At 35.3% G+C, this 13985-nt stretch overlaps 1 protein-coding gene and 1 long non-coding RNA gene across 2 annotated transcripts in view; one reads left to right on the top strand and one right to left on the bottom strand.

Annotated features, from left to right (window-relative positions):
* The window catches only part of GRM8 (glutamate metabotropic receptor 8), a 500467-nt gene that overhangs the window by 447349 nt on the left and 39133 nt on the right, over positions 1–13985 (top strand). Inside the window, 1 exon segment of the mRNA XM_072401591.1 lies at positions 1768–2703. Coding sequence (XP_072257692.1) covers positions 1768–2703 — 936 coding nt within the window.
* LOC140324044 (uncharacterized) overlaps positions 1–13985 on the bottom strand; it is a 134771-nt gene that overhangs the window by 90369 nt on the left and 30417 nt on the right. The window lies entirely within an intron of this gene.

The following is a 13985-nucleotide window of genomic DNA, read 5'->3' as shown; positions in this document are numbered from 1 at the left end:
GAGGCTAATGGGGGGGAGGGAGCAGTTCCAATGACTTGCAGAAGAAATCTTTTGCTGTTCTGCAAGCTCTTGTAACTCTTTTAAGACCAAGACAATCCTGCAGTTGTTTATTTTTGCATATTAAAGCTCAGCTGGCCCCAAAAGTTAATGAATGTCTAGGCACCAAAAAGTTATTTTTGTTTTGTTTGTGATTAACTCACAGTGAGGATTTTATACAGTAACTGACACCATGCTGCCTAATATTATGTTGGGACAAACATCTGTCTGCATTTATTAAATTCTAGGAAAAAGGTATGGGGATATGGGGTTCCACCAAAATAAAATCTGGTTGGATCAGCCAAGAAATCGGATTGCAATTAAACATTTTGAGTTGCAATTTGTATTTTTTAATTAACAGAACTATACCTGCTAATACCAGGTGTGGTATGGTTCAGCCCATGTGACCACAGATGATGGCAGTTATTATCTTTTAGTAGCCTACTATGGTTGTCAATGACAGGAATAGTAATGTAGAATCAGAAGATGGAATACTCAAATTCCATGTTCTGATACAAGGTTGGAAAAGCTCCAATTCAATTCCAAAACACCTACAATCAATCAGTCCAGCCTTTCTTGACCATTGTACCATGAGGGAACCCATACAATAATTTTCAGATTTTCCATGGAACCCTGGTATATTTATGAAAAGATTATCGTTAACCCCGAGTTTTTCTCACCAGGTGGTTAAATGTAAACAAATGTTATATTGCAATCCGATTGTCATACATTGTATGACAATCGGATTACAACTGAAAGGAAATACTTACCCAGTGTCCGCAGCTCCTCTTGCAGCAATAAAAGATTTGCTATTGCTGCTGGCATCTGCAGTGAGATGTATAGCACAATACAGAAATCCTGCATTGTGCTGTGCATCTCTCCGGAGATGCCAGCAGCTTCCAGCGTCCATCGTCTCTGTCTGTGTCTGTGTGAGCAGGGCAGGGAAATCCCCCTCCTCACATCACTCGGAGGATGAGTCATCTTCCAGTGATGTGATTGGTGATGTATGGGGGTGTGTCAGGGAGGGAAATTTAAAAACAGAGTACAATGTAATCTGCTTTTAAATGGTTTTTACAGTACAAAAACACCACACAAAATGAAATAAAAATAAAAGTACATTTTTAATTTTATTTTTAGATTACATTGTTGTCTATTATTTCATTATTGTTTTAAATTATTATTTATATTTATGTATTATATTATAATTTATGATTTTAATATAATAAATAAATATAATTATCATACCTGGGAGTTAACCCTAAGAATTACAAGCCCACAATATAAACAAAAATTTCTATGCAAAAAAAATAGGATAGGATTTTATTAAAAGTACATTTTTTTTTTTACATGATTGTGTGTTTCAAACTTTTTTTTATATTCATGATATCTACTAGACCCTTGTTCGGACATATTTCTGTAACTTACAGGTCTAAAATGTAAAAAAAAAAAAATTTCATGAAAAACAGTGTAACGCTTTTGGTACAGAAATCTAGACATCAGTGTAACGCCCAGGTGGTTAAATATTATTATTCATATTTACCTATATGCTTAAATAGGAAATAGCTATAAATACAGCTGTCAGTTTTTCACTGTTCAATATTTTTTTCTAGAATTTCATGATAAAAGTAAATATTTTACAATTTTATTTCTTAAACACACAATTTCAGTACAGTGTGCTAAAATTAGAAATGCAGATGTTGCAGAAGGTTTAATAATGTTTTATTCTTTCAGGTGGAAGATATGCAGTGGACAAGCAAAGAACATACACAGCCTGCATCTGTCTGTAGCCTGCCGTGTAAGCCTGGAGAAAGAAAGAAAACTGTGAAAGGAGTCCCATGTTGCTGGAGCTGTGAACGCTGTGAAGGTTATCATTACCAAGTAGATGAGCTGACCTGCGAACTATGTCCTTTAGATCAAAAGCCAAATGCAAACCGGACTGGCTGTGTATTAATCCCTATTATCAAACTTGAATGGCACTCTCCCTGGGCGGTTGTTCCAGTATTCATTGCCATCTTGGGAATAATTGCAACAACATTTGTAATAGTCACCTTTGTGCGGTACAATGATACACCTATTGTGAGAGCATCTGGACGTGAACTGAGCTATGTGTTACTCACTGGGATTTTCCTGTGTTATGCTATTACTTTTTTAATGATTGGAACTCCTGATATGGTGGTTTGCTCCTTAAGGCGTATATTCCTTGGGCTTGGCATGTGTTTCAGTTATGCTGCATTGCTCACAAAAACAAATAGAATTCATCGAATATTTGAGCAAGGAAAGAAATCGGTGACTGCTCCTAAATGTATAAGCCCTGCCTCCCAAATGGTAATTACTTTCAGTCTTGTATCAGTTCAGTTGCTTGGAGTTTTTATATGGTTTGTAGTAGACCCACCCCATGTAATAGTAGACTAAGGGGAGCAAAGAACACCTGACCCAGAAAATGCCAGAGGTGTTCTCAAATGTGACATTTCAGAACTTTCCCTAATCTGCTCCCTGGGCTACAGTATTCTATTAATGGTTACATGTACTGTTTATGCCATTAAAACAAGAGGAGTGCCGGAAACCTTTAATGAAGCCAAACCCATTGGATTTACAATGTACACCACCTGCATCATTTGGTTAGCATTTATTCCAATATTTTTTGGAACAGCACAATCAGCAGAAAGGGTAAGTGACAACAATAATTATTTTTACATCTGATCAACTTGTTAAATTATTGACAAATTCTAGTTCAGCAAGATATATTTTTGTTATTACTTGATGTCAGTAAAATTATACTGCATTATTATGAATTAGGATTTGATTAATTTGTGTTGAAGAATTACGAACTGCTATTCCCAACATCTAAATTCCAATGTCTGTTGTATACAGGACCTAACATATACATTCTACTCACATACCCACCAGTTCTACTCTGACATGTCTAAAAAGTATGCCCGGATTGAAAGAATATCCCTCCCAGATCATGCTCCCTAATCCCTGTACTTATCTATTAAAGGTTTGCTCACTATCCCTCGACAATGGCATTTGATTAAATCAATGTTGTACGATCCATCTGTTGCAACTAACAAGAAAAAATAACTGAAAATACTACCCTAAACCTTACTCCAATAGTTGTATGGGAGCTAACATATCCTACATAGGATGTGTTCTGATAAAGCATGTCCTCCACCAAGCTCCTTCAAAAGATTCTCAGCCTGGTAATTTCTACAAAATAAGCAAATCAAGGATATAATACCTGAACTCTCATGATTAAGTAACTTTCCTATGACCTAAGGATGATCAAGGCAACCCTGACAACAACATGTCTTTGAATATGGGAACTAGTACAGAAGGGCCCTAGCATATTTATTACATGTCCATTAACTCCATTAAATTTCTCCTGACAATAAAACCTTTTACTCACTCCAGCTGCTACATTCCAACAAATATATGCCACACAATCTATGTTCCTCTAGGCATGGATCACAATTGAAGAGTCATCACGACCCCAGCCAGATGTATAAAGCTGACTCAGGGCTGTAGGAACAGCTTATAACTTCCACAGAACTAGGCTATACCCTCTAAACCACCACATCTGGTAAGCGAGGTCCAGATGTTTTTTCTCTCCTCTGAAGACCCTTTCAGACCCAACTCATATTGTACTTTTTCAATACATTTTGTTCTTTGATTTACCATGAAAATGCCCCCCCCCCTGCAGGAATAATAAATTCTAAATATGACCCATATCCTACATTTTCTACACATTAAGCTCTTTGTAAGGATCCTGGCTTATGGTGTGTTTCCCCATTCATAGAAAATAATCGACCAGGTGTGATTTATGCCCTATAGGGAGGCCTGGGGAGTATTGTGCCCTGAATGTTATTTACTTGACCCGGTGAAAGGCCTTTCTTGCTTTATTACCATCAGGTGATTCTGAGGAGGCCTTGAGAAAGTTGACTAGTCATTCATTCCTTATTTCATGGAGACCATTGGACTGGGTCTAAATATGAGAGGATAGAATATTATTCTATACTCCAAACCCTTAGCTTCTGTACATGTCATCTCTGAACCGTTTCCCGTTACAAAAGGCCTCAACCAGGACTACCCTCCTTTGTTCTTTTTATTTACATTAACCTTTTAACCTTTCTTACTTACAGTCAGAACAAAAAAAACATTTTTACATATAATTATCACAACATGTGCAGATCTAATCTTTATCTTCAGAGGTGTCCAACACCAAAGTTTATCACTGTGTTTCAATTGTATGGCAATTTATCTAACTTCTGTTGTAATTACCAGAATTCTTAGCTAGGGGTGTAAAGCTAACTTGGAATATGATGCAAAGGCAACAGTCAGTCTTCTTATTTTGTTGGGCCCTTAAAAATTTCAGTCTACAGTTACCTAGTGACTTTAGCACTGCTCTCCAAGACTGGAAAAGATACACGTTCATCAGTGAAGCTGGGTGATCCAGCAAACCTGGAATGGATCTGATCCAGGATTCAAAACATTTTCTAGCAAATTTGACGAAATCCATTCTAGGTTTGCTGGATGACCCAGTTTCACTGATGAAGTGTATCCTATCTAGTCTTGGACAGCTTTAATAAATTAGGCCCTTTGTCTCAGACCTATCAACCTATCAGTGCTCCTTTGATCACCACTTTAAAACAAGACCTTACTATGGTAAAACAGCAATCATTCTCCTGGGTAGGGAGGTACAATATTATCAAATAGAACATTCTCCCCCAACTGTTATTCCCACTGCAGCAGCTCTGAGACCAAGTTACTGACACCTTTTTCAAAAAGTTCTTGTGAATAAATTTATTTGGTCCAATGTATGTCCAACACAACTTAAACACACTATGCTTATTAATGTACACTTAATATAGGAAAAGGGCTCCCCTTGACCTAAATCTATACTAAAATTATAGTTTTGTTTTCTGTGTGTTGGAAAGGTGCAAACATAAATCTGGAAAGAAATGGGTGAATATGGAACAAGCCATTTCTTAATTCCTCGTTTATGCACTTTCCTAGTCCTAGGACCCTCTACATAGGATCCTTTGCAAACATACCAAGATTTTAGCTACATTCTACCACAAAACCTTCCAGACTTCTGCTTCCCTCTCCTTACCTGAAGATAATATCCCAAAAAATGTCAATAATATTGCCTATGGTCCCCCTGCAGGTGTTCTTTTACCATTACTAACTCACCAGGACTTTTGTGTTTTTGTGCAGAGGTGGCTATATTGGTAATAGAAATAGCCTTTGCTTCTTTTTTCAGAGCTGTCCCCTGATTTGGGGGAAATTCTCCTAGCAGTAATAAAGAATATGTGTATTTATGCAAAAATAAAACTGATAAATATGCATTCTGACCCCATAGGTGTGGAAGATGGTACATAAAATCCAATATACTGTGTAGTATTACATATATATATATATTTACTGTACTTTATATAGGGTGTTCTGTATAAAGGGGTCAAAATGACCTGACTGCCCGTGATTTGTTTAAAGTATCTTTAATTAGCTTTTACCTTTTCTCACTGTAGTTCCACCCAGATTATCCCTCAGCAGAATTAAATTACCAGCTGAAACATATAATAAAGAAAGAATGACGGGAGATACCATCTTGCTACTGTAAGGGACAACCAATCCAAAATTAGGAGTCTATATAAAGAGATATATAGGAATCTTATAATGCAACTTTCCTTGCAACCCTCTCTTCAATACTTTGGGGGATTTTCCTTCTGGAAACCAGAATAAACTATCTTCTAACATGTAGTCCTACTTTTCTATTTGAAGGACACATTTTGCTTATATACATATATAATATCTATAACTATAAGTATGATGTATTCAATTTTAAATTTTGTATGCCTTTTTCATTACCGTGCAGACCAAGCTTTAAACAACAGTGACAGGAGACTATTATTATCATTACCTTGTAATTATATAGCTCTGACATATCATTCAGCACTTTACTACTGTATATTAATGTCAATAGCACCTAGGACAGTTACAATTTAACCAAATGCTTAATTTTTTCTTAATGTAAACATAAAAAACTGATGCTTACAATATTTAGGCAGCCCTGTGGTGTATTTTTATAGTTAACAATAACATTATTTTTGTTTTGCATATGTAGGCCATTCACACAGTAATGTAATTCTGCACATATGAAAGTTTTGCTATACAGCACTTTTTATTTATATCATGCTTAGAGTGACAGATATTTAAAGAAGGAAATTAGATCTAATCTGTCAGGTTAGCTTACAGTGATGTATTTCCCTACACCAGTGCACTTGCTTGACTTCAGATGTGTATTTTCTTACTTGTCATTTCAGCTAGAAAACATCCATGATTTTAAAATGACCATAATTTCTATCTAAACAGACATTTAAAGAGACAATTAGCATCATTTTTACATTTCATAAAGGGTCATCATGTTGTCAGTCTGCCATTTTTAAGTGGTTGATGTTATTGTACTGACAGTAAGCTAATGTCAACTTTTCAAGGTGGGGAAAGGTGAAGCACAAATTAACTTCATCAAGGTTTGTGTATGATGTATTTACTTGTTTCCTGAAAGTCTTGGTCTCCATAAAAGGAATGTATAATCATTTCATAAATATTTAAAAGAGATAAGAATAATCAAAATACCATAAAAATGTAAAATATGTACAGTGAATTCCATGTGACTAATCTCTATAATAAATACTATAATAAAAATATAGATGGGAAAAGTTGTAAAACTGTAAAAGGCATTTGAAAATGACTTTAAAACAAACATTGCAATAATGGTTAAAACATGTCTGTACTCACTAAATATTCAGTATAATTTCCCTTTAAGTAGACTATATTAGGTTTTGAAGTAATGTAATTATTCCTAGCAAATATGCTGATTCTTGAAAAGGTTCATGTAACAGAGGTATGAAGTTCCCATCTCAAAGCAATAATGCATTTCTATGGTTTAAATGACAAAATGGCACAGGATGGTCCATGGTGGTAAAATGTAGATCTGGCAGGACATATGTACTGTACATTATACTTGGTGTTGAGGGTTGTGAGGAAAAACATGTGCACTTCAGATTCACTCACATTTACAAAATATGATACTGATCATTTATTAGGAATAATGGCAATAGAAGGATAATCCACATAAGTCTATCATATATAAGACTTAGGTAAAAATGTAAGCCTTATAGATATGTCTATCCAAATCTATATACAAAGAATCTTCAAAAAGTTTCCACATATTATTTTACCCTGCTAATTCAAAGACAAATGACATCACTTTTCAATATATTCACCTTTCTTAGGGTAGCATTTTTCCCAGTGGTGCACCAACTTTTTAATGCTACCAGCAAAAAATGTTTTTAGTAGATAGCGTAGTCACTGATGCATCTCTGCTTTCACATCATTATCACATGAAAATGTTCTTCCACTTAAAGCTTGTTTGAGCAGTCCAAAAAGGAGAAATCACACAGCACTAAATCTGGACTCTAAGCTGGGTGTTCCATAACCTTTTAATTGTCTGTGGGTTTCCAATGTGTGGGTTGCAGTTTGGGGAAGGCGTTGTCATTCAAAAACACAATTCCCTTTGACAGATTTCCTCTTCTTTTAGAGTGCATTAAAGGTTTCACAATAGGCCCTTAGGAGTCCCAGAAAAAGGTCAACATAAACTTTCCTGGTGATAGTTTGGAATTTCTTTGCTACAGTGAATGATGGATGTTTCCATTGCTGGTATTCTTCTGTATTCACATGGTTTTCACATGCTCTAGGGTTCTTTTTACATTCCTCATAGTCGTGGCTGTAGATGACTGTATGGAAGAGAACTTTAACCCCATACTGAACACACATGCAGAGCTGAATTTGTTCCCCCAGAAGACCTTCTGCCCACAAAGATCAGACATCTTCACCAGACTGTGACCACTTTTTTACTAACCTGTAAAGTCAGCCGGATTGGCAGACAGACTAGTCACATGACACTCAAACACAACAAATTACTACTTTTGCTGTTCTTAAATTTCCAACAAAAATATAATAATGCAGAACCTTTTTGGAGAACCTTTCATATATAATAATAATTGAGCCATCTCATCCCCCACTCAATCTGCCAAACTAAACATGCCTGCACCTGAAAAGAACAGCTAGGGATATAGTCTGGGAGAGAGATACTATAGCTATGGGAGAGAGGATTCCCGATGGAGAATAGGTGAAGAACGTCTTTAGGACAATAAGTGGAAACAATATGATGTAGTTACAGAGCAGACTAAACACCAGCTGAACAAATTTGATGTTGGTATAGAAACATTTGTTGTATTAAATGGACAGTCTTGTTGTCATGAATTTTGTTTGCATCCTAAGGAAAGGCAAGTGTAGAAGGAGGACAGGGCAGAAAAGATAATACGGCAATGGACACATGGCAGGAAAATCACAGGCAACACAACCAATTATTGGTTGTAAGTCAATAAAAGTAGGGCTACTGGAATATACAGAAAACGTCAAGTTTAATAAACAAAAATGTGAAAAGCAGTTGCCGGAAAGTCAGTTAAACAGAAGTAATGTGAATGCAAATATGTAATGGGGAATGGATTGTGGGACGGATCTAATATGACATAATTTTAATAGTGAGGGTAATTTGATTGTTTCATGAGGAGTATCCCCTTAGAAGTTTTGTTCAACTTTAGTATAGTATAGGGTAATAAACAAGTATTTACTCTATTTTATAAACCATCCATATGCTGTGTAATGTATTTGTATAGAACTAGTGCCACTGATTAAGCATTGCAACAATCAGATTTGTATGTTAATAAATCATCTGCAGAACATGTGAAAAAAAAGTTGTAAAATGTTACATAATTAAAAGACAGCTACTGTCATAAACACAATAGTTTAGAATAATAATTAAAAAATAGGGATGCATTCTGACCTTTAGTGGTAAAGCAGCACTTCCACAATATACTTCTAAAGTACTGAGTAAAGATGAGTAACAATAAAAAACACCTAGTAAAAGTTCTAAGAAACCAATTGCTAAAGATTATGTTAATTTATTAAAATCATAGAATATATAAATACATGTTTTCAGATATTTATAAATAAAGGTAATAAATACATAGACTCAGGCAAGGTTATAAAGTGCTAATAGCTTGGTTATCTGAATATTTTAATGGAGGTCTTTCTAATATGTGGGGGATCATGTCATTAGGGGAACAGAAAATGAATGCGATATGTCAATTATTTGTTACATGTAATTACTTGCTTATCCCTAATCTGTACACATCTGTAGACTGAGTGCCCCTGGATGACTGAATAACTAAGTACATTGTTTAGTTTTAAAGTTTAAAAAGAAGAAATAGTTCTTTGAGACTTAAACTTTAAAAGCTGTAACATTTGTTATTGCTTGGTACATCTGAAATAAACATAAGAAAATTGCACTGAAACTGTGCATATTAAAATGATTGGTAGTAGAGAATATGTAGTTTTTAAAGTTAGAGCAGTTTAATTCAGCAAACAAAAACTTGACTTAGCTTTTTTGTATTTTTACATTGTCAGGAATTGCAAAAGGAACATTTTTTTTTTGAGAACGTGGATAAATGTATATGTGTATTTTAAAATCACATAAAGGTATTAATAAAGTCTGAGTGTGTGATTCTGAAAGGATTTATTTGCTAAAGGAGTACATGTTTTAACTCAACTCATTAGGTACAGGAAAATTCTGTTTTTTATTGACTTTTTCTCTGCATAATTGGCTGTTTAACATGAACAAAAGTTTACTTGGCTCAATGAAAAAAGTAAAGTACCCTTTTGCAAAGTACTACATGCAGAAAATCTAAAAAAAACGGGGTCATATACAATTGTGATATTCACCCTGCTTTTTTTCATTAAGTTCAAAGGCAACAATAATGTAAGTGGGGGGGGCATGGCAAATGGGGAAAAAGCAGTCTTGTATTTATTATCATTTTTTAGACTATCAACACTTTTTCTTTGGTTTTCTCTGCTTTCTTGATTTGATGAAATGTAAGCATGCTTCATGTAATAAAGAACATATATTTAAAGCTTACAGTATATATTAAAAATGATGTGCTGTTCTTTGGAGAATATATTTTTTGCTTTTAAGATTAATGTCAAACTTAATATATGATTTCATCATATTAACTTTTTTCTATAAAATTACTTGACAAAACATACACAGTATGCCTACCATGAAAAAAAATTTGACACAATAATTAGTTTAAATTATATATTCCAAAGCACCAAATGACACTGATCTAAGACAAGTGCTTTAGTTCATTTAATACTGAATAATACTTACAAAATTATATAGTTACTTTATAAAGCTTTCATTTAAGTTGTTCTGTGATTACTATAATTTGTAGCTCAATCAATAGTTTTGCCCATAACTCCAACATATTTTTTTCAGATATATGCTCTACTGAATATAATACAGTTAAACAGAATATAATTACAGTTAGGATGAATAAATGGACAGTTTATGATACTGTGTGACCCATAAATCTCATTTGATATTTCTGCAAGGTATTGGGCTTCTAACAGTTACATAAGTATGATTCTGAGCCAGCCATCTGCCATTGTGAATTCTAGAACCCTTTCAAGCTGAATGTTTTATTCATATATAAATGTTTTTAATGGTTTGGTATTTATTATGTAAAAGAGTTTTAACATTTTCATTTGTTTCTTAAGTTGCTCAGCCTTACTCTGCTTAAAATTACGGTCAAGCAGGAGGGTTAAAAAACAGTTTTACCCAAATTACTGTATGTCTAATAGATCCCCAATCTAATAAACCTAACTGTAGATTCTGCATTTTATTTACATTACAGGTAATTATAATCACTTGGGTTTTTAGGGCAGGGACATTACTGCCTCTTCCTTAGTCTAAAACCAAAATTTTAATTAATTATCTCAATATCTCTTTTTTAATGATTTCAATAATTGTGCCTGGTTAATTAAAGCGCTCCAAAACTGGATACGACAGACTATCATGGTAATGGTGATCCTGAAATAATTTTATATTTTTTGGCAAATGTTCTCAATTCTGAACCAGATACAGGTTTGATGGATCACCCAGGTGGCAGTTTTTCTTCTACAGCCTTGGAGTGCTTTAACATATCAGTCCCACTGAGTGCTCATACAGTATCCAAGCAATATAACAGATTTGAACAACAATTAAGCCAACCATGGGTTAGCAATGCACACAGTTTGTGCTTCTTATCATTCATAAAAATGTTAGAATGTTGAAAGATTAGCATGCTGGATTGCCATTATTGATCTGTTTCCTTAAATGTAAGGGACAAGTTTTTTTAACTTGACAGAGGTAGTAAGTTGTCATTGAATCTCAATAAAGCATTAATAATGTGAATTTCATTCTATGAACATTAAACTACACAGAGGAAAATCTTTATGGGCTTTTTTTCTAAAAAAATTTAAGTAAATCTACAGATTCAGTATATTTTAAAGCAGGGGTGCCCAACCTACGGCCCCGGGGCCCACATCCCGCCAAGCAGGCCACATCCCACCCAGCAGGCCACATCCCACCCAGCAGGCCACATCCCACCCAGCAGGCCACATCTGGCCCGCAGAGATGTCAGATACGGCTCTTTCCTCATTCACTGTCTGCTCTTTCTGCTTGTTGTCTTGTGGGGGGTGGGGCACACGCATTTCCTGTGTTTCTGTATAAGATCGTGCTGCCAGCAGAGGTGCTCCCTGCCCTGTCTGTGCACTTTGATGCCCCTTAAAGTTCACAAAACTTCAAGGCTTTTTTCAGGTTGGCAGTAAGGTTGCTATGCACTTACCTCTTCCTCATGCCATGGACCTCTAGTTTGGGGGAGACCCTCTGTACTACTCACTGCTCCCTGCAGTCAAGTCTCCAGATGCTGCGGTGTGAGGGACCGAGTGGCTGGTGAGCTGCCTGTTACATTCTGCAAACTCTAATTGTTGTGGAACAAAGGGATGTCAGCAACTGGAAATGTGGGAGCCAGTAGGAAACTCCTTATGCTCCCCCCTTCCCCAATAAAATGTTATACCCATCATATCATGTTACCCTGCCACACATAGCTATCCCCTTACTCTCTATGAACCCCTATTTCTCAGTCAGAAAAGGGAAATGTAAAGATAACTATAATTGTTATACCATGCTATCCTGTCACACATAGCCGGCCACTTACTTTTTGTGAACCTCAATATCTCTTTAACAGTAGAGGAAGGGAAATGTAGAATACGCTGGGGACTGGAGAATACACCTTGTGACTACCACCCCCCCAACTAAAATTGTATCACTCCTACCATACCATGATGCCCTGTCACAAATAAATATCTGCTTATGTTCTTTGAATCCTAAATTCTCCTGAAAGGGGAGCTGTAGGTATATTAAAATGTATAATAAGTGGCGGACACCTGTGGTTAACTCCCCCTAAAATTTTATTGCTGCAGCGCCATCGCAAGATTAGGAAAACTATACCTATCATACCGTTTTACCCTGTCACAAATAGCTGGCCACTTATCTTCTTTGAACCATAATTTCTCAGGAATGGGGAGATGTAGAGCCCTGAAGATGATCCAAGAAGTAGCCATTACAGAGAGTCTTGATTTGTCATTACTTTTATTTGGCCCATATACGTTATGGTAATTAGAAACATTTCAATTTAATTTAATTTTAAATTAAAACTATTCCAGTTTTAATCATACATCTTTAATGTTTATTCGCATTGTGGCTCACAAGTTTTATCCCAATGTCAACAGTGGCCCCCAGATGAAAAAAGGTTGGGCACCACTGTTTTAAAGTATTGAATAACCTTTTTCCCCCAAAAGTTTTAATTGATGTATATGTGAATTCCATCAATGATCTTAGCTTATTTGTTCACCTTTAATTTAATACATATGAAAGTGTTTTAATATATCTGTCCTATAAGTAAAAAAAAGAAAGTAAAAATACATTAAAAAGATTAAAAGTATATTAAGAGATACAAATACATTCCTTCTTTTATATAAAAAAAACAGAGGGCTGTGTTTCTGTACTTCTAACAGTGCTCCTCCACAGATAACCATGAGTGAGTGTGCTGGTTCCCCAGAACAGAATGTGCATTGTCAGGATCACAAGTTAAGGGAAAAAAGCCAAAAAAGAAAAGGAGAGGATGAAGAGAAAAGTGGCTCTTTAAGGCAATATTATTATAAAATTGATTAAAATCTTTTATTTATATTCAATAAAATAAAATAAATGTCTTAACATACATACATATAAGGTTTTAGTACTCTGACATTATGAATCTAGATACATTACATCGGGTTGGTTATAATGTACACCAAACCCCAGTGAAGTGAGGGTCAATATAGGTGATTTTCCTGTTAATGATGCGTTTCACCCTCGTGGACTTCCTCAGGGCAGTTGAGACCTTGGTATTTTGACCAGGTAGCGTAGGTTAAAAGGATAGAAGATCAGTAATTGAGCTTGTACCCCAATGCCAGAATCGTACAAAGGGGGGGGGGGGCAGTGGTCTGAATACACTTGTTCAAGCTTGATTTTACATGAAAGTAGTCCTGTTAAAACACTGGTGGAATAGACTTGGTGGATTGAGTTCTTGGTGAGGATAAGTTATCTGTAGAGAGATGTAAAATACTAAACAGATATTCGCTTTCCAAGTGAGATGATGAATATGGGTAATATGTCAAACACCAAGGATAACTTCTATGGTGTAAGAGAGACATGAGGTTTTCAAGTGCACAGGAAAATGAGGTTGGATATTGCTTTCTTTGAATAAAAAGGAAAGGTGCTGGTTGCCTGCTGACAGGACACTCGTTTCCTTTTTCTCTCTAACACCATAGAAGTTATCCTGAGTGTTTGACGAATTACCCATATTCATCATCTTACTTTGGAGAGCAATTATATTTGTTTAATATTTTACATTATATGTATGTATGTTGACATTTACTTTATTTTATTGAATACAAATTAAAAAAAT

Source organism: Pyxicephalus adspersus, chromosome 2, assembly GCF_032062135.1.
Source record: "Pyxicephalus adspersus chromosome 2, UCB_Pads_2.0, whole genome shotgun sequence".
Taxonomy (NCBI): Eukaryota; Metazoa; Chordata; class Amphibia; order Anura; family Pyxicephalidae; genus Pyxicephalus; species Pyxicephalus adspersus.
Note: the sequence above shows the minus strand (reverse complement) of the source record. Positions and strands in the feature narration are given on the sequence as shown.